A 25,101-nucleotide genomic window follows, 5' to 3' on the forward strand; every position below is an offset into this window, starting at 1 on the left:
CCTCTACATGGGGCCTCCATTTAACGTCCTATCCAAGGGATGGAGTGTTTTCCACTCTAACATAGCCTGCATCTATGAAACAGGGGAGAGACGTTTACACACAACGCACTGGCTTCAGTCATCTGGTCGGGGTGGACTTGAACCCACGATCTTTGGTTCGACAGGCAGACACTTTACCGACTGAGCCAACTTTGCTCTTCAAATTTTATGTAATTTCAGTGAGTGGTTATCATTTTTCCATGATGTGCTTGTTGGAGATACTAACATACACTAGCGTACCTACGGGGGGGGGGGGGGGGGCAGAGGGGGCAGTCTGTCCCCCCCCCTGATGAGCCACAACCCATGCAAAGGACATATCCCTGCCCCCCCCCCCTGACGAGCTTGAAGACTTTTATTGCCCCCCCTGACGAGCTTGAAGCTCTTTTTTTTTTTTTTGCTTGTCAAATTTTTTTCTGGTACGAAATCCTTCATTTGTGATTGAAGACTTTTTTTTTTTTTGCTTGTCAAATTTTTGGCGGACGGTTTTGCCCCCCCTGTGAAAAATCCTAGGTACGCCACTGCTAACATACGTCTGAGGGCTCTGTTCACTCTCAGTCTGCACTATAGATTGACAGATTGTAGGCAGATAGTCATGTTGCCCCAATATCATTCTGAAGTTTAAATGTAGTTTTGACTTTATATTGTTGAATTGCACAATCCATATCTAGTGTGCTGAAAATCATGAGACTTCTTTCCAGGACAATCTAAAATCATTATTTAACTATAATTTCCACAAGTTTCTCAGTGATTGCTTTCATTTTTTTTATAATAAAAGATTAACACAATGAAAAATGTAACATTCACAATTTTTTTTGTTATCATGATGTCTTCATTTATGAAATTTCCATCCTTTTAAAAGTTACAAATATTTGTTGATAATGCAGCTGAAAAAAAAATTGCACAAGTGGATTTGATATTTATCACAGAACCTTTCGTCTAAAGAGAACAATCTATTTTTTTTTTCATAAATCAGCTGCACATGTATATATAAATGTTATATTTAAGAAGTGTTTATATTCCTATTTTCCCATCATTGCACGTATATGTTGATGTCTTGAAATATTGTTTGTGACTGAGGAAAACATGAATTTTTATGCAAAGATGGGGATGTTTTATATGTCTTGTAAATATTGCTTTATAATTTTCAATGGAAATTGGTGAGGAAATTTCGAACTTAATGAATCTTTCTACATCACAGATAAAAATGAAAATGATTTGATTTCTTGTAACAATCGCGTGATCCCTCTCATTGTCTGCCTTGGGACCAGCTCCATACATTTTAGTGATATGCTGCTATAATTGTCTATTTGTTAATTAACGTGATAATGTCCATAATATGTTTATACCCTCGTGGGGACATGAGTGTTCCATGCATTTTCATTGTATTTGCATGTCCATATTATTGTTCTTCTAGAATACTATATGGAAATTTCATTTATATTAGGGGTAGGATAAGTATGCTGCTTTGTACATTATATGTCCCTGAAATTTATGGAATTGGTGATTTTTTTTCTAAGGGGGTGATAAAAAGTCAATATAAAAATAATACAATTTGTATTCAGATGATGTAATTTTGTGATTTTTACAATTGTTGTTTGATTAACCATATATTTACTGCAATGATACCAAAAAGGGGTAATATTAGAGTTGCTGTAAATCTGTTGTACAAAATTTGGCCATTCAAATATTACTAGTATGTGAAATTATTGAATTTGCTAATTATGAAATATACAAACTGTATACAGTGTATATACAATTTCTGTACAGTATTCTTTAGTACGATTACATACAGAATATGTAGTAATTTACAATTATATATTTTTTTTACCCTCTCTTAGAAAGAAAATTTATGAAATTGAAAGTTTGTAATTCTAACCATCCCCTTCTTGATCTTGTTTTTCCAAAACAATGGCTTACTTTAGTGGAAAAGCACATATACTAAATTCATAGGGTGCAATTGAATGTGTTCTGCTTAAAGTGTGGTACTTCATCCTGCTATACTCCTGATTTATATTATCAATTTCCCATTTCGATCCTAATCACATTAATCTTTATAGAGAGAGGATGGTACTGAGTCTGGGCTCAAAAATAGGAAAGATAAATTTTTAGATCCAAAGGGGAATAATGCATGTCAAAGGGAATATCAAAGAAGTGGAATAATTCTGAAACAATGTATATCAAACTCATGAAAGGAAAGGTTTAACTCTTACTACATCAAAACTTTAAGGATTCTTCCAAAATAATTTTTTCAAATGTAAATGTTAGGTAAAGTTATTTAATCAAATTTCAATTGCAATGTGTGGAATAAATTAATATTGCAGAATTTGAAATCTATTTGTCAAACATGAATAGGTATCTATATTAAAGGACAAGTCCACCCCAACAAAAAATTGATTTGAATAAAAAGAGAAAAATCCAACAAGCATAACACTGAAAATTTCATCAAAATCGGATGTAAAACAAGAAAGTTATGACATTTTAAAGTTCGCTTAATTTCACAAAACAGTTATATGCACATCCTGGTGGGTATGCAAATGAGGAGATTGATGATGTCATCCACTCACTATTTCTTTTGTATTTTATTATATGAAATGTGAAATATTCTGATTTGCTCCTCATTGTCAAGTGAAACAACAATTAATTTCTCCCTGAACATGTGGTTCGGTCAACTTGGTCCTTATTGTCAAATCTGTAACAAATTAAATATTGTATAATTCAAACAATAAAAAACAAAAGAAATAGTGAGTGATGGACATCTTCAACTGGCTCATTCGCATGACACTGAGTTGTGCATATCACTGTTTTGTGAAAAATAAGCGAAACTTTAAAATGCCATAACTTTCTTATTTTTCCATCAATTTTGTTGAAATTTCAGCGTTATGCTGGTTTGATTTTGCTCTATTTATTCAAATCAACACTTTTCTGGGATATGGAATTGTCCTTTAAAGGCATATTATTGGCATTCACATGGTATTGAATTCAAAGGTGTAGTCAATGACCCAAAATAGAATCAGGTCAAAGCAACAGACAATATGCATTATTTGCTTTGTAACTTAGACCCATTCACCTTGCATGATAAGGTCCTCATCAACAAACGTAGAGGGCAGCAACAGCGGCAGTGTACACTGCAAATAAATGCTGACGCTGTCTATATTCAGTAGTCATCTTACCTTCCCCGACCAACAATGCCCCTTAATTGAAGAGTATCTACATCTGTGGTGGGACAACTTAGCTAGCTCCAGAATTTTTTTAATGATTAGTTACATGTATTTCTAGTGATTTTTCACACTATCTGGCATCAGCAAATTGCTATCTACTTACCATGAAAGCTGACTACAGTATACCTTTATTCCATTTTCACTTTCATGGTCTGCTATTGAAAGATAAAATTCCTTTCATAAGTCCTCAACTTAATTCTTTTTTAAATGAAAGCACCTTATACATATATTATTGAAATCTAAAAAAAGAAAACCTTGAGAAGTATTCACCTGAAATTATTGAAGTGTGGAATCAAGGCTGTAATATTTTAACATAACAATGTTATGTCTAGACTGTAGCAGTACTCCTACGTGACTCTATTATAATTTTATTGTAAACTTTTAGTATTCAATTGTTCAACTTTTCTTTTTATAGAGGTATGGAAAGGAAACACAACTGATATCCCGAATTATAAAACCTGAAAAGCTATAATTTTGAGAACTGTCTCGAAGACATTTTCTTAAGACAACCAGATTTATGATTGAAACCTTTGAAATGTAACTTCCTGAGCTGAAATTTTACAAATTAATAGACCCATCTGTCTTCTGTTTGTGAAACTTATAATGCAGTATCTGTGTGTACCCTTTGCAGGATGGATACAGTCAGTATACCGTAATATACATTTATGCCTAGCAATGTAGGTCATGTTCAGCAGTGTTCACAATACCATCCTCAACCGAGATCCAAACTATTAGTCTGAAGAATATCATTATATTTCTGCATTCAACAATGCCAATACATGTTAGTGATCTCTTTATGAGAACCATACAATATTTGGTGTGTTTCATTTGTTATTGATGTCTGGAGCTCCATTTCATAAAGACTCACTAGTATGGTAATTTTGACAGTAGAGTAACTTCCATGAAAACATTGTGATTGGCTGCTGAGCCCAGTATATATGATGGTTACTAGAATGGCATAGTAACAATTGCTTGAAGTCTTTATGAAATGGGCCACTGGAGTTTCACATATTCCATTCACTTGTGTGTAATCAAGTGATATCATATGGCCTATTGTAGTATCTTTTTAATTACAAGGTACCACTTCAAGTGAGTTCTTTTTGTGTGAGACTTAGCAGATAATTCCTTCTTTTCATTCAGAAATATGTAGTCACTTTGATGTGGATTTGGTTTTGATTTTTTTTTTTTGGGGGGGGGGGGTGGGGGTTGCACTTACATATGACTGTCATGTACACATGTGTCATCCAAAGTTCATAAGATTTGTCTATTGGATTATTGCATGTAGAAAAAAATTCCAACATTCCAATCTGCAAGTTTAATAAATATTTTATAACACAAATGTTTCTTGATTGACTGAATTTATTCAACTTACAATGGACAAAAGACTGCTTTTCTGTGTATGTTATGAAGGCAAGTCCACCCCAACAAAACACTGATTTGAATAGAAATGTAATGAATGTAAAATAAGAGTAATGACATTTTAAAGTTTTGCTTAATTTCACAACACATAAGGGACTGATGACATCATACACTCACTATTTATTTTGTATTTCATTATATGCAATATGTTAATTTTCTCATTGTCAAGTAAATTTTTATTCCGAACTGAAAATGTGACACTACCTGATTATGTTGATATCAAAATTGGTTAAAAAAACAAAAGTGACATCGACTCTCATTTGCATATCTGAGTTGTGTATATAGCTATTGTAAAAAATAGGCAAAACTTTAAAATGTAACTTTCTTACTTTACACCCGATTTTTATGAAATTTTCAGCATTATGCTTCTTTGATTTTTCTCTATAGATTTAAATACTTCCTGTGGTGGACTTGACCTTTAAAAGATTTCAATTCAACAGTGTATTATGTAAATTCAATCCCAATAAAGAAGGTTATTTCATAAAAGAGGCAAGACGCTGAAAATGTAATAAAAATGGGATGTACACTGTACAATAGACTGGTTCACTACTTGTAAAAGACAGTGTTAATCAGTGATATGCAAATGAGAGAAGTAATGATGTTACACATACATTTTTTCTTTCCTTTATATGTAATTCCAAATATTTTTTTTCAATAATGTAGAGCTTTGTTTTCTTCATGGAAATGTAAATCATCAGGACTATAATTCATTGTGATTTGGTGATCCATTTTTTCAACAAATCTAAAATTTCCTTTTTTTTCCAATTTGGTAAATAAAATACAAAATTAATGGTGTGTGACATCACTGGCTGTGTTTACACATAAAAGATTCACAAATTCACAGAGAAAAAAAATAAATGCCTCAGTGAATACACCAGATTTTAATGGAAGCACAATAGCATAATTATTTGTTGCATATTATATAATTGAAAATATATTCTCAAATCATACAATCATTTACATACATATACCATGATACATACATCTTGATTCAATTTGTCTTGTGAGTTCTTTAAACAAAAAATGGCAAGTACTAGATTACAAAAATATTAATTGTTAAATACATGAAAAATATATCTTTCAAAGAATTGATAATAGATTGGACATAATTCCTATCAATTCAAGAATACAGGCCTAATAAATGTACAGTACAGTATATCAACTTATGAATGAACATGTATGACAATGACATATGAGAGAAAGTATTACAAATGCAGGCATATTAATTTCCATCTCAACTGAAAAATCATCGGAATGTCAAGTTGTTTGTTTATATATAAATGAACAATTCTATATCACCAGAAAAGTACATTATATTAAGATACAAGACAAAGTATACAATGCCTTCTTCAATTCAAAAGTGAGCTCAATGCTAACCTTTTCTGATTTTATTTTTCCTGTCCACATCTTCATTTGCTATTTCTTCTTTCATCCTAAGCTCTCTATATACATGAACACAATTTGATAGCTAAAATGACAAATTCAACCAAATGTGAGTTGAACTGATTGAATGATTAAACAAAACAGTGAGAATGTCATATTCTCATAAAATATCTCAAACAAAACAAGTTTAGAGTTTTGAATCTGTTATGCATTATTTCATGTACTTACAATATTTCACATGCACATTACATTCAATACACTCGACACCCCTACTCGTTGATTATGACAATAATTTAGCAAAAATAAGTTATTTCTATTACAATATTCATTGATTTTATTGATTTATTTTATACAATTTGTACACAATTTGCTCACAAACATGATTTCATGTACAAATCCAATGCAAATTCTGTTTCTATCTAAAATTCATTTCTGAATCAGTATGTTTACTTTAGTGATTAAAATCAGTTAATTTCATGTTTATGATAAAAAAAGTATCACTGATAATTTCCATTAAAAAAAAAGTTAATGTGCCAAAAAAAAGATTGATCATAAAGGTAACTCTGCCTAAGTGACAAGTCAAATCTCTTAGGACCAGAGAAATATGTTCTACATGTACTTGGGCAAAATTCAACTTAGGTACATTGGACATGTTTTCAATAATCTGGTCAAAAAATGATTACGACTTAAGCAATTATTCGACTTCTAGAAGATCAACTTAGGCAGAGTTGCCTGTAGATTAACTCATTACATTTACAACTGACAGACGACAGTTTTCACTGTGTATTTCTCCTGATTTCACAAATTTACATTGCAAGTATGATTCTAATTGAACTTGTCTCAGTTTCATTCAATTTTCATCCCACTTGTTCTACAACCAGTGACTCTAGCTCTAGCTGCTACTGAGACCAAGTACCATTTACAATGATTTATAAAAAAAGACTTTAATAAAGTTTAAATAGTTATCCTCATAAGTCTTCTTGATTACATGAACTTGAAATCAACAAAATGGTCAAGATTAAATGAGGGGGGGGGGGCATTTGTAGATCAAAGAAAATTACAAAATACTAGACCAACATGGAATTGACTTGCTATTGGTCCATGTTAATATTTGACCTAAGTGGGTTTAACCTTGTAGGCATAAATGATGATAATGGTGATGAAGATGATGATAATATTTATGATGATAATACTATTATTAATACTACTGATAACCGGTGTACTAGCTAGACCCATTTTAGTGGTGGTCGCTATTTCACAGCATTACAAAAAAATTCAGGCCGAGTAAGTTTATAGTGGTCTTAAAGCAAAAAGTGAAGGAACATAAATGTAATAACAATATTTATCAAATATAAGAATATTTTGTAAATTATGCAGAAAAAACACCCAACAAGATACAAGATGGAAATAACGCAAGGGTAATTCCTCTTTGCAAGGGGTTTAAGAGATTTGAAACACTTTTCATTTGAAATTAGTGGTGGACGAAGGAACAGCGTTTTCCATGATGAGTGGTGGTCAAAAATCTTTTGTGCCGATTGGGCCCAACCACTGCTGTCCACTGTAGCGATAACACTGCTGATAACAGTAATAGGAACAATAATAATATAACAAAAGTAATACTAATAACAATTTAAAAAATTAATAACAATAATGATAATAGAAATACTAGTTAGACGTCATAGGCATCTGACCTTAGATACTCAAGGCACACTTTTTAGGGGACACATACATGCAAAAACCAGAAACAGATGATTATTGATAAGCAGATTTGAAATTAGGAGTTTTATAGCTTAGTTTTGAAAATTCTGAGTTACTGCTGCAATTTTCAGACAAAATAATTTCATATCTTAAGCAATGCATTAGTGATATTTCTTTGTCTCATTTGAGACCCAGTTCTGGGGAGGGAAAGGGAATACAGCAAGGAATCTAATTTTCTTTAATTGTACCCCTAAAAATGATAATAAAAGAATAAAACAAGAATCGAGAAATGAATAAATGATATAGAATACAAGTTTCCCATATTGTTGAAGGAATTGCCATGGGATTACATCTCAATCGTGGTACGGTTTTTGAGGAATCTGAACATTGTTACATTCTAACTGTGAACGGTCCCAGTCAATGTATATAAAGATTTATAAATTATTCATATATATTCCTCGAAGTGACAATGGGGAAAAAAGACAACACGTGTGAATCGTTTACCAATCTACACAGAAACGGTCTGAACAGCACTTGCGACACCACAAACATTGTTGCCTATTTTGATCTTTAGATAACCGTCAATACCCCAATCCGCTCCCCATGAATTACGCACGATGTAGAATGGTATGTCCCCTGTAAAAGAAAATGTATAAAAATGAAAAGCTGTACAGAAAAGAAGCTTTAATAATCAAGTCTTGCAGACATGAAAGCATACAAGGCATCATGAAATAGCTAAAGATATTGATCTGTCGATGTATTGGATTGAATGAGCTTATCTACATATCAATAGAAATGAATCAATTTAATAGCACTTCTTCAACACAAAGGACTCATCAAACGTTTTATCCGAAAGTTACCATAATAACAGAGCTTCTCAGCCAATCAAAATCAGGGAAAGTTATCAAATCTGAGAGCTTACACTGTATCAGACAAAACTTTTGATGGACGCTCCCCTTTAAAAGGGGGGGGGGCTGTGTGTGGTCTGTCATTGAATGTGTGCATAAGAAGCTAGTCTTAAAAATGTACCTTACAGATAACTGTTAATAATTTAGAGAATAAATTAGCCTTTAATTTCATTTGTAAAGAGAAACTAAAATTTCTGTCCAGGAAAAGTACTTATTCATTTGCTACTTGGCACCACAGCTATAGTGGTAGTAACATAATGAGCAGTGAATTAGTGTGTTCCAAATTAAGTGGACCTATATATTACAAGACTACACTTCTGAGAACGATGCATTATGGATAAAGAACTTGGCTAGATAAAAGTAGTTGAGGATTTGAGGTGGCTACTGGTTTGTATTTGTTTGTACATGACATTTGCTCCTGCAACAATTGCTTTGGATTTAATTTCATCTAAGATGTAGGGTCTGGGTTAGGGTTGCAATAGGGTTTTAAGTTAGGTTTAGGGTAGGAAGTAGTGTTAAACCCAGGGTTGAAGTTGGTCACTTGATCAGTGTGTGGAATTTAGAGCAGAGCAATTGTCATGGAACTGCTTTAACAGTTATTCAAATGTCCAAAGAGTAATTTTGTCCTGTTGGTTTTATTTGACATACCTGACATATCATAGCCAACAATCTGAACAGCATGGTTGAGGTATGATGGTGTACAATGATACTGGATGATACCACCAAGGTAGTACTGCCAAGCTTCAGCATCCACTGAGATACTTAGAGGACCATGGTTGTACACCATACCAGGCATTACCTCCTCATTGATTGTATAACTGAATAGCATGAAATAATAGAAAAAACAACTATAATCATAATAACAATAAAAATAATAATATAGTAAAAATAATGATGATGATAATAATGATTAAATCAACAATAGTATTAATAATAATAACAATAAAAATAATATTATAGAAAAAATAATGATGATGATAATAATGATTAATCAACAACAATAGTAATAATAATGATAAAAAATAATAATAATAACGACAACAATAATAATAGCAATAATAACAATATCAAAAATCACAATACACTGTTCTTGTTACACTCCTATGATGCAATTCCAAAAGACTTGAATATGACATGTGTATGATCCCGAGAAGTAGTTTAATGAACGTGTGCATAGAGAGATAGGATTAATATCAATTTCATATTCAATTAAAAGTTTTTGTACATGTTTTGTCAAAAGACTAAATATAATAAGGCTTTATAGCACGATTGATTGTACATGAAACGGGGTGTGATTTGGTCATCGCGTGCAATGCGACATCATCATAATGGTATTAGTACTCTAGTGCCATTATGCATTCAATATTTGAATAGTGAGAAATAAGAGAAAAAAAAAGGGAAAATTCAAAAATCCATATTCTATTGTTCGAAAGAAAATCTGGAATAGAATTCTTTATTTTTTGCGTAATTGATCGTGGGCCCGGCTTCCACTGTGCAGCGCCAGATCGATGTGGGTATAGCTCTTGAATTGTTGAACACCAAACAGGATAGCAAAAACTCTATCTTTTAACGTCTTTTGGTCTGACGCAGCAGGGATTTGAACTCCCGACCTGGTTGTGAGACGGATGTTCTACCAACTGTGCCAACAGTCACTGGTTGTAAGACGTCAACATGGTACATTGTGAATCATAAGGCTTCACCATGGATTATGTACTGATTATAAGCATAAAACATGCCATCTATTGCACACGGTGATAATGTCTAAATGATGTTACTGACACATACATACATACATAACAGGTACTTATATAGTGCTTTACCAAACATATGATCAAAGCGCTTTACAATGAACAACTAATAATCATAACAATAAATAAATAACATTGATCAGCACTTTAAAATGTATCTACGGGGACTGGTGCCTGATCTTAATGCCATGTTCACTCGCAGAACTTGCCCAGAAGGCAATCCGGCAGGCTCATAACTCACAATGGCTCTAAAAACACCAGGCCTAGGCTAAACCCTAACACAAATCCAACTTACGAAAGCATGCCATACTCACAAAAAAAAGAACTAAACATGAATATTTAAACCACTAGTTACACCAAAAACTCATATAAGGAGAAAGAGTTTCAATGAACAAATAAATGTGTTTTAAGCAGAGATTTAAACGTTTTAAACTTGTCAGCAGGTCTATCTTAGTGTTACAGGCAGTATATTCCATAATATGGGCACCCCTGGTGATTCATAGCAATATCCATCAAATATCTGAAAATGCCCTTACTTGAATAATTACCAAAAATCATAATATGGGAAATAAACCCAGAAAATTGAATACATTCAAGGTACATACTTACTTTCCACAAGAAAAGTCTGACACCACTGCATTTAGGGTTGAGCTGGAGGAATATGAAATAAGATTTAACTTCAGAGTAAACCTTAATTTACATTTTTCCAAGGGTACAAATACCCCTGTTAAGCTACAAGTATGTGTGGATTTGTAGCATGGTAGGATATGTACCCTTGGATTAATAAAAGTCTCTCAATTCAAAGACTTAAAAAAGTACATGTAGCTTAAATATGTAAATGAAATAGAACAAGAAAAAAAGTGAAACACTGAATTTATTGAATTTGAATTATTGGTATGCTTTTTCCAGTTTGGAAGCTTTTAATATTGGGTCAATGCTTTATCAAACATTACAAAATTTGATCTACAAAGTGCATATATTGCATACTTGAAATTTAAAACAATCTTGGTTTCCTTTCCTTTCCAATATTATTGAAATAGATATTCAAATCCATTTTTATTACATAAATAATTCCCTTGTTAGAAAAAGAACTAGGGGGTTCTTGACAGTACATAGTCAAAATCCATGTCTCCGTCAATGCCACATTACATATAGGCCTACATGTAGAACTCCTGACTTCTAAGCTTATAATAGCCATTGTAAAAGTTCTCCAAAATCTAATCAGCTCATCCTCACTAATATGGGGCCAGCCTAGAAGTTTATTCCTTGTTCGACCTTTACCTTCATGTGTACTTGGACCAAGTATGAAAATAATTTGCCATGTTTAGTTATCAGAAAAAAACCCTGGGATTTCTTCCTTTTACTGTGGTAAAAGCCTAGAACAAGTGGAATGCCTCTGGCGGTCTCACCTGCATCATGCGATTCAACATAGCAGCAGTGCTGACCTTGAAAACTACTATAAAATAATCATTCACAAAAAACACCATTCATATAATGATACAATACTACGTTCATTGACATTTGACCTTGATCATGTGACCTAAAACTTGTCAGTGATACTTGATTACCCCTATATCCACATTTTATACACTGTATCTATAAACTTTGAAAGTTGTGACAGCAATCTAATAATTACCACTAAAATGGCCAAAGTTCAATGACCTTAAATTACCTTTGACTTTGGTCATGTGACCTGAAACTCACATGAGATGTTCAGTGATACTTGGTCACTCTTATATCCATGTTTTATGAACTAGACCAATACACTTACAGGGATATGATGGTAATTCAACAAATACCCCCAACATGGTCAAAGTTCATTGACCTTAAATGACCTTTGACCTTGATCATGTGACCTGAAACTCGGACAGGATGTTCAAAGATACTTGATTACTCTTATGTCTAAGTTTCATGAATCAGATCCATAAAATTTCGAAGTTATGATGGTAATTCAACAGATACCCCCATTATGGCCAAAGTTCATTGACCTTTGACGTTGGTCATGTGACCTGAAATGCGCACAGGACGTTCAGTGATACTTGATTACTCTTATGTCCAAGTTTTATGAACTAGACCAATAAACTTTTAAAGTTATGATGGTAATTCAACAGATACCCACACTTTGGTCAAAGTTCATTGACCCTAAATGACCTTTGACCTTAATCATGTGACCTGAAACTTGCACAGGATGTTCAGTGATACTTGATTACTATTATGTCCAAGTTTCATGAATCAGATCTATAAAATTTTAAAGTTATGATGGTAATTCAACAGATACCCCCAATTTGGCCAAAGTTCATTGACCCTAAATGACCTTTGACCTTGGTCATGTCACATGAAACTGAAGCAGGATGTTCAGTTATACTTGATTAACCTTATGGCCAAGTTTCATGAACTAGGTCCATACACTTTCTAAGTTATGCTGTCATTTCAAAAACTTAACCTTCGGTTAAGATATGGTGTTGACGCCGCTGACCCGTCGCCGTCTTAATCTCTGCTATGCAGGTGAGGTGAGACAAAAACAACACATTTCCCATGAAAGTTGCGGCACACTGGGGGAAGACAGGGGTAGGATAACAACATCCTGAGAAAAGTACATGTAGACAAGTTTATCTCTATTGAATAAGATGGTTCTAGTTCCACTAGTATGATTTTCACCTGACAACTCTTCTCAAAGGACATACAGTATATCAAAGACACCTAGCCCCCACCCCCTTCCCTGGACTCCTATCCCCCAACTCTATCAAACAATCTGGAATAGTCTACACTCACTTTTTGATAATCCTACAGTCTCCTTTCTTAGCTTTATATGGATAAGTAGACTCAGGAACAAGTGATGTTTTGGTTTGATTCAGCCAATGGAGTGTCTTGCATGGTACGCCGCCACGGCAACCACCGTCTCCGGCAGCCGTCCCACAATCCACCAGCTCTTGAACACTGAGCTCAGTTAGATGTTTATATTTCAAAGCAATCTGAGTTTCCATGGTCTCCACAACACTGAAAGCCCTATAAAATACATACACAAATAAATGTTCTGCAATAAAAATTTGAGCATCAATATCCTTCTTTGAACATTGAGTTGATGTCAAAACTTTTCTTATCCCCTTCTAAATGATGATGAAGATGATGCCCCACTTATTGTGAAATATGCACTACACATAAAACTTACATATAAAAGAATGTATTTTGGGACTATCCCCAATATACATATACAATAACATAAGTATAAAATATTTGAAAATAAGCAAACAAAATATGCCATTTAGTTTCACAATGTGCTTTGAATTATTTCTTTACGATGATAATCAACCTTAATAATTGTCAGTCATCTCAATGACTCTGAAGCTTATCTCCAAATTTGACAAGAAAGTTGAATCAATTCAATATACATGAATCTGGAATTAACTTCGACTGTAACAATCCTTGTCGAGATAATATTCAACATTCCATTTTTTTTATTCCCAATTGCAGACAGTCATAAAAAAGACTTTTTTGAGATATTACAAAGTAATATTCAAATTAATTGTAGCAAAATACCTTGTATTGGATGCTGGAGACCCTGATAGTTTACGTAATTCATGAAAAAATGCAAAATCCCCCCCCCCCCTCCTTCACAATCCACACCCCCAAAAGGCCCCAATATCAACAGGCATTTGTCTTTTAAAATGATTTCACAAAGGGGAAAAAAAAACATCCTCGAAAAAAACTTACCAACATGCTCCACACTGGGATACAGCAGGATTGATGTTTTGAAAAGAAAGGGAAAGATCAGAGAAAAAAAAATATAAACAAGTTAGTGGAATGCCTCTGGCAGTCTCGCCTGCATTAGGCAATTCGATATAGCAGCAGTGCTTCCTTTGAAACAGCTAATGAATAATTATTCACAGAAGAAAACACCAATATGATAATAAAATATTATGTCCATTGACCCAAAATGACCTTTGACCATGATCATGTGACCTAAGACATGTGCAAAATAATCATTCATACTTGATTACCCTTATGTCGATGTTTCATGAGCTAGATCCATAAACTTCATAAGTTATGATGCCAATTCAACACATACACTGTACTCCCAACACAGCCAGAGTTCATTGACCTTTAAATGACCTTTGATCTTGGCCATGTTCCTGAAATGCACACATGGTATTAAGGGATACATTGCTGCTCTTATGTCCAAGTTTCATGAACTAGCTCCATAGACTTTTAAAGTTATGATGGCAATTCCACAAATATCCCCAACATTATCTTGGTTTGTGGACCATAAATGACATTTGACCTTGGTCATGTGATCTGAAACTAGCACAGGATGTTCAAGGATACTTTATTGCTCTTATGTCTAAGTTTCATGAACTAGATCCATAAAATGTTAAAGTTATGATGACAATTCCCCAAATAACCCCAACATGGCCAAAGTTTGTTGACCCTAAGTGACCTTTGACCTTAATCATGTGACCTGAAACTCAGGCAAGATCTTCAGTGATACACTATTACCCTTTTGTCTAAGTTTCATGAACTAGATCCATAAAATGTTAAAGTTATGATGACAATTCCCCAAATAACCCCAACATGGCCAAAGTTTGTTGACCCTAAGTGACCTTTGACCTTAATCATGTGACCTGAAACTCAGGCAAGATCTTCAGTGATACACTATTACCCTTTTGTCTAAGTTTTATGAACTAGGTCCATATATTTTCGAAGTTATGACAACATTTCAAAAACTTAACCTTGGTTAAGATTTTGATATTGATTCCCCCAACATGGTCTAAGTTCATTGACCCTAAATGACCTTTGACCTTGATCATGTGACCTGAAACTCAGGCAGGATGTCTAGTAATACTTGATTACCCTTATGTCCAAGTTTCATGAACTAGGTCCATATACTTACTAAGTTATGATGACATTTCAAAAACTTAACCCTGGTTAAGATTTCAATGTTGACGACGCTGTCGTCGCCGCCGCCGTCGGAAAAGCGGTGCTTATAGTCTCGCTCTGCTATGCAGGCGAGACAAAAATTGTTTTTAAATTGTTACCCCAACAAATTAAACTCAAATTAATTCCTGATGACAAGCAGGTTTCTATAAAAAAACAATACCACAGGATTATTCTCTAAAAGATGAAATTGATTTTAAGAATCTGTGGACTGATTAATTTTCATGAATTTATTTCACGCTGTTTGATTAAAGTTATTACATCCCTCTTGGTTTATTTATTTATTTATTTTACTTTTTTCAACAAGAAACAAAATACATTTGTAAGATAAAATTACAATGAGCACATTCCTGACTAGGCCGGGAAAATGTTTTAATATTGAATTTATTTGAAAGCTTCAGAATTAATTTTTATTTAGTTATTATTAAACATACAGGTGGGTGTTTCATAAAGCTATAAAGTTATGAGCGACTACATGAATGACTGGTGATTCTTTCTTGTGGTAAATGATATACTGCAAATTCTCTCTCCAGTTAGCTTCAAATTCAAAGACAGGATCAACAGTCGTTCATAAAGTCCCTTATAACTTATGAACAGCTTTATAGAATGTTTTTATAAATAAATACGCTGTACATAAAAATTTGAGGGTCAGTTATTCTCATTTAAAGAACTTACCGACTTTTGATTCCTCACTGGCGTGACAACTGATGGCTTAATGGATCTTCTGTTTTATCCAAAAAAATCACAAAAAACATTGAGAAATTGGGAGCAAAACAATTATTTTCAATATAATACTAGCCATGAATTACTAATCCAATAGCTGGCACATGTATTGTGTTATTTGTGTATTCAACCAATCACTCAACAGAAAATGGTTTTATCAAACAGAATTATTTTGTTTTGTTGAGAGTGTACTCTATAACTAGGTATCTATGCAACCTTTCTGCAAATACGTTGAGAAACTGTCAATATATCAAATCCTATCACAGGTAAAGTAATGTATACCATATTTTCTCAAAGTATTCTATAACAATTAATATTGCCGTTCTTCACGTCAAAATCAGAGTGTTGAATTCTGAGTAAGAAACTAGGAACTCGTTGAACAGTTAAGGATTCAACAAATGATTTTCAATGTGGATGTCTAAGACTCCTGTTACACTGGATTTCCGACCCGAGACCAGTCTCAGGGCACCCCGAGACTGGTTTCCAAAAGGTTTACCTAAATTTTTGGCCCTATTACACTGGAATCGTAACCAGTCTAGGTGTGCCCGAGACAGCTTTCTGTGCTTTTACAGCGAATTACCAAAGCTGTCCGAGGTACATGTAGGTTTGGCAGGGCGCAAAGCGTGCGCTGTGTTTGTTGTTTGGATAATCATTCCACGTGTAGCGCATCAAGCGAACCTGTCTCGGACCAGTCTCAGGCAGGTTTACATTTACACCAAATCTAAAGCAGTCTCGGGGCGCCCTGAGACCGGTCTCGGGACACATCGCGCGAGGTGGTCCGAGGTTTGCTCAGAAGGGGTCTTGGGTAGGTTTATGCATTAACACCGGATTAGAAACATGCCTGAGACTGGTCTAGGGACACCCCGAGACTATTTCCCCGGAATCAGGTATAACATGGGTCTACGTTAATAAACTCATGGAATGTAGACCACAGACTACGTACTGTATGTATGCACTCACAGGTCATAAACAGATGGAACAGTCTTCAAAGGTCTCTGGAATGGCCCAGGAATGCTTAGCTTTTGGTCTGGTGTTCTAATGGCTCCAAGGTACTCAGATTTAAACTCCTCAACAGTTAGATCTGAAAATTTGGTGATTCCATATGTTGCATGGTCCCTATGAGTTGCAAAGGCATTTAACATTTCATGCTTTAGTAAGCTTTCCTGAAATATAAACAGCATCATTGGAAGGAAAATGAGGTAAATTAAACAGTGAACCAATAAAGTTACAAAGACTAGATAAGGAAAATAATAGAAATTTCGATTTTATCCATTTATTTTTGTGAATCTATCTATAAAGCTGTTTCTCTTTTTACCTTATATTATAAGCACCAAAAGATCTACATCAATTCTACAAACTGAAATACATAAAGAATTATTTTATCTCCATTTACTGAAATATATGATTTTAAGGGTTCAGGTGACAATGAAGACTAAATATTTTGCAAATACTGTCATTATCAAACGATGTCTCAGACTAGGAAGACAAAATTGCCTTCATGAAATGGGCAGCGCCGAGTCTACTCTAACTGAAGGTGAGATCAGGAAATGCTGGTGTTGTCTTAGACAGCTGGCAGCCGTCTGTTTCGAGGAGTTTTTTAACATTTAAGAAAAAAAAAATTCTCCTCGTACGCAGACGGCTCGCTATCGTGCAGCCACCATTAACAATGCAAAATCCCTCCGACGGGGCTCACAATTTTTGTCTTTATTTCACAAAAATATATAAAAAGAAGAGGACCAAAATAAAGATTATTATTCCGTTTTGGGCCTGAAACGCACCAAAACGGGAAAAAATCAACTTGAAAGGGGAAAAAACAGTGACTTACTTCGGCTGTCGCGCAACTCCCACTTCCCTGGTTGATCCGGTCTTAATACATAAACATATGGCCATTGAGTCCCTGTACAGATGGAGTTAGAACTTCGGTCTCTGTTATTGGTGAGTGGAGCCAACGAAGTTCAGCGGAACAACCTAGCCTTGAGGACTCTATGATGATATTTTTCAATATTTTGACATATATATACTTCTTTATCATGGAGCCTTGAAACTCTGTCCATACAGCCATAAGCGACACCTTGTTTCACTATAAATGCAAAAATTAGAGGTTTCTTACCAGACCGATCTTGTGTACATAGATCCCTCGATCCGTTGTCAACAAAGCAAATAAAATAGGCCTGACCCTTGAACCGCTTCGTTATGACGTACCTTCGATTAGCGATGTTACAAAATGCCGTTTTGAAGAAGAATTTATAGATAGAAATTATTATTTAACAAATACTAATATTTAATACATGATTATAAATAATTATTAGTATTATATTATTTATAATCACGTACCGTATGGGCACTAGTATTCAACCCGGCATAATTCAAAGATTTTGAAAAATTTCCCCAAATATTAAGAAATAGGGAATTTATCTTAATTTCATACCTTTGCTATTTTTATTGTAATCAGTTGTCGGTATTTTCTTTATCAATCTTGTCGACTGTATGCGCGGAGGATCGAATTATGCGGCGATGACCTTTTGCACTGAATTGCACTAGTATTCAACCTAGTGATAATAGATAGCGAATTTCAAAATGGTTTAGATTGCTAAACTAGATCTAGACCAAAAGCTTTAGTCTGTATTTTGGTTGTTCTGCGGATGTCAGAAATTGTTAAATAAATCCCCAGAAACGATGGTTATTCCCGTCTAAACTAGATCTATGTAAGCCTCTGGCTTTGATTAATTCCCTGTTTGGTCTCATCTCAAATGGTCTAGTCCATAGTCTATTGGGACAAGGGCAGATTGAGAGACAGGGCCATCTTTCATCGCTAGGTTGTATACTAGTGCCCTTACGGTAAATTTTAGTATTTGTTAAATAATAATTTCTATCTATAAATTGTTCTTCAAAACGGCATTTTGTAACATCGCTAATCGAAGGTACAGTACGTCATAACGCAGCGGTTCACGGGTCAGGCCTATTGTATTTGCTTTGTTGACAAACGGATCAAGGGATCTACACGAGATCGGTCTGGTAAGAAACCTCTCATTTTTGCCATTTATAGTGAAATAATTGTTATCCCTTTAATATACGCATTAGGCGTACAAAGGTTCATCATAGATAAATAAAATTCAACCGTACACACCGATTTCACCCTGTAAATATGGATTTCCTTGGGAAATCCATCCGGGAATGTAGGTGTTGCTTATGGCTGTATGGACAGAGTTTCGAGGCTCCGTGATGAAGAAGTATATATGTCAAAATATTAAAAAATATCATCATGGAGTCTTCAAGCCTAGCCCTAGACCAAAAGCTTCGGTCTCTGTTATGTTGGTTGTTCCGCTGAACTCCGTTGGCTCCACTCACCAAATACAGAGACCGAAGTTCTAGCGCGATCTGTACAGGGGACTCAATGGCCATATGTTTATGTACTTAAGTTCGGATAAAACAGGGAAGTGAAGTTGCGCGACAGCCGAAGTAAGTCACTGTTTTTTCCCCTTTTAAGTTATATTTTCCCCGTTTTGGTGCATTTCAGGCCAAAACGGAATAATAATCTCTATTTTGGTACAATTCTTTTTCAATATTTTTATGAAATAAAGACAAAAATCAATGAGCCCCGTCGGGGGGATTTTGCATTGTTCACCCCCTAATTGTGGCTGCACGATAGTGAGCCGTCTGTGTACGAGAATTTTTTTTTTTAATGTTAAAAAACTCCTTGAAACAGACGGCTGCCAGCTGTCTACCCTAGGCCTACCAGGAATAACCGTCGTTTCTGGGGATTTCCTTAACAATTTCTGACATTTCACTATATCCCCATTCATTCATGTATTGCATGGTGAGTGGAGCCAACGTAGTTCAGCGGAACAACCAAAATACAGAGAATGAATGAAGCCTTTGGTCTACCCTAGGCCTAGACCAAAAGCTTCGGTCTCTGTTATGTTGGTTGTTCCGCTGAACTCCGTTGGCTCCAGTCACCAAATACAGAGATTGAAGTTCTAGCGCGATCTGTACAGGGGACTCAATGGCCATATGTTTATGTACTTAAGTTCGGATAAACAGGGAAGTGAAGTTGCGCGACAGCCGAAGTAAGTCACTGTTTTTTCCCCTTTTAAGTTTATTTTTCCCTGTTTTGGTGCATTTCAGGCCAAAAGGGAATAATAATCTCTATTTTGGTGCAATTCTTTTTCAATATTTTGATGAAATAAAGACAAAAATCGATGAGCCCCGTCGGGGGGATTTTGCATTGTTCACCCCCTAATGGTCAGATGGTGGCTGCACGATAGCGAGCCGTCTGTGTACGAGAAATAAAAAAAAAATGTTTAAAAATTCCTCGAAACAGACGGCTGCCAGCTGTCTACCCAAGGCCTAGCCCAAAGCTATTGGCCTAGGAAAAACTACCTCGAGCGAAGTTCGTGCAGGCTCCACTCCACTTCACTACCGCTACACTACGCTCCACCTACCCGAACTTTGAGACCGTGACCTCGATCTGATATTCCAAGTGACAAAGGTGGGATTTTATGGAGGAAAAATATAAAATTCATGCAACATCACGATCTTTAAAAACAATTATAACTAATATTCTTACTTAACACAAAGTTTCACTTCTTTTCCATGCTTTTATCAGTCTCAAAATTTGTGATTTAGAGCCAACATGAAGTTCCTCACACGTATAAATAATTCGCTGCCGATTTCAAATCATCGCATGCGCGAAAGTCCGAGCTCGGACCGGACCCGGTACCGTAAGGGCACTAGTATTCAACCCGTTTGGAGAATTTCCTCAAATTTATAGAAATATGGAATTTACCTTAATTTCAGACCTGCCTTATTTTCAAGAGCAAATGTTGGTTATACTTTTTGCATTATTTTTTTTTTCAACCCGTCGACTGTGTACGCGGGCGATCGAATTATACAGCGATGGTTTTTGGCACTAGTATTCAATCCGTCGGCACTAGTATTCAACCTAGCGATGAAAGATGGCCCTGTCTCTCGATCTGCCCTTGTCCCATCCGACTATGGACTAGACCAATTGAGATGAGACCAAACAGGGAATTAGTCAAAGCCAGAGACTTACATAGATCTAGATCTAGTTTAGCAATTTAAACCATTTTGAGATTCACTATCTATCATCACTAGGTTGAATACTAGTGCAATTCAGTGCAAAAGGTCATCGCCACATAATTCGATACTCCGTGCATACAGTCGACAGATTGATAAAGAAAATACCGACAACAGATTACCCTTGAAATAACAAAGGTATGAAATTAAGATAAATTCCTTATTTCTAGATATTTGGGGGAATTCGGCCAAGTCTTTGAATTATGCCGGGTTGAATACTGGTCATGCTAGTGCCCATACGGTACCTCGCGCATATCGCATCCGATGTTTTGAAATCGGCAGCGAATTATTTATACATCATTTTTACATGTGAGGAATTTCATGTTGGCTCTAAATCACCAATTTTTAGACTGATAGAAGCATGGAAAAGAAGTGAAACTTTGTGTAAAGTAAGAATATTAGTTATAAATTGTTTTTAAAGATCGTGATGTTGCATGAATTTTATATTTTTCCTCCATAAAATCCCACCTTTGTCACTCGGAATATCAGATCGAGGTCACGGTCTTGAAGTTCGGGTAGGTGGAGCGTAGTGTAACTGTTAGCGGTAGTGAAGCAGTGGAGCCTGCACGAACTTCGCTCGAGTCGAGGTATTATACTATTACTCACTCACACGTATTGCGAGGTTAGTATTAGGCCTAGTATACTAACCTTGCACCACGAACCGCGTTTGGCAGTGGATTTCTAACTAGTGGGTCGCGCGTGCTGGGATCTCACTTCTTGGGTCAACAACACACGACTTCTATGGCTTGATTTTTCAGTGCGCGGCGGCATGTAATGAACCCTGGCCTTGGGTGACTATTAGTATTAGGCCTAGGCCTAGTACGGTACTAGTATACTTATAATACTAGTCCTGCTAGTACTATTAGGAAAAACCAACATTATATTCACTAGACGTATAGACTAGAGACCAATTCTTGTGTTGTCTACACGTTTTTATGCTTACCTTGAATATTTGTAGACGCTTGGAGTATTCGTTCGAGCCTCTTGTGTAGGTCTTGTTGAATTTCTGAATAAAGTTCTGAAAGAGAGTTTCCTCCTGATCCAGTCCCATTCCAAAAGCCGGGTCCGTGTCCGAGTCAGCACCGACCGGGAGCGTGCCGGGGCCGCGGTCTTGGCCAGTGACGCTAGCCGCAGGCGCAGGATTTAGTTTGCGACCATAACTTGACGTGTTCGAATTCAAGATCGAAAGGCAAGATAAAATGGTAAGTAAGGGCAACAATTTAGTAGAAAGTCTGTTCAGCATGATTGATACCATACTCGATTTGTACCGCTCAGTAGGAATTTTTTTTCAAGAAGAAATTAGTGTCGCCAGCTCTCTCTCTCTCTAAATCCAGCGTCACTGTTGACGCGTAGCTTTCTTTTCAGTCTGTGTCAAGTATTTGTTTTGAAAGCACATTGGAAAATCACGAACACAAAATCGAGGGGGGGGGCACCTTTGGGGGGCACTTACATTGAAGAGTGGATACCGTCCAGGCGCGACCAAAAAAAAAAACACGTAAAAAGGATGTCTTTTTCAAGATAGGGCACGTTACGTACGTATGTTTAGGTCTTAAAAGCGACTCGAGCTTAACGTGTAACTCGCCGGGTAAGTTCGCGATAAAGTGTTCCATTGCAATTATAATGTACGCGCGCGCACTGAATGGGGAGTTTGTGCGAGAAAATCACTTCAGTTCAGTTGTACACAGTACCACGACGGTACCATCAATATTCCTTAAAACACGTGAGTATTAATACAGAAAGAATAATACAATTTCAGTTTATGTAATATAATTCGGCGCGTGAATTCATACAATCTACGGTATAACGCATTTCATTCGATATTCGTATGTAATTGCCTTGAATACTCTTGCCCAGGCGCGGACCATGGGGGGCCGAGGGGGCCTTGCCCCCCCCCCTTCGGCCAAAAAAAAAAAGAAGAGAGGGAAAGAAAGAGAAAAAAAGAGGGGAAAGAAAAGAAGAAAAAGAAGAAAGGAAGAGGGGGAAGAAGGGAAGGAAAAAGAGAGAGGAAAAGGGGGAAGAAAAGAGGAAAGGAGAGAGGGGAGAGGGGAAAGGAAAAGGAGAAAAAAGAGAGAGGAAAAAGGAGGAAAGAAGAAAAGAGAGAAAGGGGAAAAGAGAGAGGAAGAAGGGGAAGGAAGAAGAGGAGAAAAAAAAAGAGAGAGGAAAGGGGGAAGAAAAGAAGAAAAAGGGAAGAGGGGAAAGGAATGGAAGGAAAAGGGAGAGAAAAGGGGGAAAGAAAGAGAAGGAAAAAGAGAGGGAAAGGAAAAGGAGAAAAAGAGAGAGAGGGAAAAAGAGGAAAGAAAAGGAGATAGAGGAAGAGAAAAAAAGGGAGGGGGAGAGGGGGAAGAAAAGGAGAGAGAGGAAGAGGGAGGAAAGAGAAAAAAGAGAGGGGAAAGAAAAGAAGAAAAAAGAAGAGGGGAAAGAAAAGAAGAAAAAAGGAGAAGAGGGGAAAGAAAGATCAAAAAGAGGAAGAGGGGAAAGGGAGGGGAGGGGGGAGAAAAAAAGGAAGAGGGGGAAAAGAGAGAAGAAAAGGGGGAAAGGAAAAGGAGAAAAGAGAGAGAGAGAGAGAGAGAGAGGAAGAGGGAAGAAAGAAGAGAAGATAAGAGCGAGAAAGGGGGAATGAAAAAAAGGAAGAGGAACAGGGGGAAGGACGAGAGGAAAAAAAGAGGAAGAGGAGGAAAGACAATGATGTTCGAACTGGGGGCCGATTTGATGTTCGAACGGGGGGGGGGGGCGAATTGATGTTCGACGTAGGGGCGCTATATTGATGTTCAAACTAGGGGGCGCCAAATTGATACTCGAGTTAGGGGGGGGGGCGAAATGATATTCTAACTAGGGGCGCCAAATTGATGTTGGACCTACATGTAGGGGCGCCGAATTGATATTCGAACTAGGAGGGCGCCGAAATGATGTTCCAACTTGGGGGAGACAAATTGATGTTCGACCTAGGGAGGCCAAATAGATGTTCGACGTAGGGGGGGGGGGGAGGGTTGCACCGAATTAATGTTCGACGTAGGGGCGCAAAATTTATGTTCGACATCGGGGGGGGGGAGGCGCCGATTGAATGTTCGAACTAGGGGGCGCTGAAATTGTGTATGGGTAGCCTATAGCTTAAAAAGAATGAAACTAGTATAAGTTATACAAGTTGCATTCTTTTTAAGCCATATACCTATAATTGCATAGGTTACAAAGCACATGTTAAAATCGTCAACAATGTTAACAATTATGTTTTGTTACATTACATTACATAATAAAAAAATTTATCATAATTTTATGAAAGACATTTTGCCCAGGGCCTACGTCTTCATTGTTCCTGGTGCTCGCTTTGTCTGTTTAACGAGATACAGTACATAATCCTGGGGGCCGTTTCATAAAGCTGCTCGTAAGTTAAGAGCGACTTTAAGAACGACTGGTGATTATTTAGCATGCAAAAAAGGTTCACCAGTCGCTCTTAAAGTTGCTCTTAACTTGCGAACAGCTTTATGAAACACCCACCTGTTGTACTAAAACATCCCGTTTTCAAGTCAATATAAACCAAATATTTTCCCTAGCACTTGAGTTATGATTGTTTTATGTAGTGACATATGCTTCTTTTTCATGACTCAAAAAGTGATTGCCCTATGTTAAGATCTTCGTATATATGAAACATTTCCTGTCCGTGATTACGTTCGCATTAGTGGATTTGTGAGATATGTCTGCTCCTCATAATTCCTAAAATCAGTCCTTAAAATGCCCCTTCTGATCTGAATATCAACAATTTTCAGCTCGCGCTTCGCGCTCGCATCAATTGGTTAGTGAAATACGTATGGTCCTAGGTAATTCCTTCAAAGAAACCTTAAAATGCCCCAGGTCTGAATTGTCTAAATTCTCAGCTCGCGCTTCGCGCTCGCAATATTTGATTAGTGAGATGCGTATGATAATCATGATTGCAATGACTAC

General features: G+C 36.1%; 1 protein-coding gene across 1 annotated transcript; it reads right to left on the reverse strand.

The window, feature by feature from the left end:
* Window positions 1-5,538: 5,538 nt before the first annotated feature.
* Window positions 5,539-22,512, reverse strand: LOC129261083 (cathepsin O-like). Its single transcript, XM_054899118.2, has 8 exons — window positions 22,109-22,512; window positions 17,029-17,231; window positions 16,021-16,069; window positions 14,125-14,138; window positions 13,186-13,419; window positions 11,023-11,064; window positions 9,314-9,483; window positions 5,539-8,393 (listed from the first exon to the last, which is right to left on the reverse strand). Exons 1-8 carry the CDS (start codon window positions 22,418-22,420, stop codon window positions 8,266-8,268), a joined length of 1,152 nt encoding a protein of 383 aa, XP_054755093.2. The 5' UTR covers window positions 22,421-22,512; the 3' UTR covers window positions 5,539-8,265.
* Between the last annotated feature and the right edge of the window lie 2,589 nt (window positions 22,513-25,101).

This window comes from Lytechinus pictus, chromosome 5, assembly GCF_037042905.1.
Source record: "Lytechinus pictus isolate F3 Inbred chromosome 5, Lp3.0, whole genome shotgun sequence".
Lineage (NCBI taxonomy): Eukaryota > Metazoa > Echinodermata > Echinoidea > Temnopleuroida > Toxopneustidae > Lytechinus > Lytechinus pictus.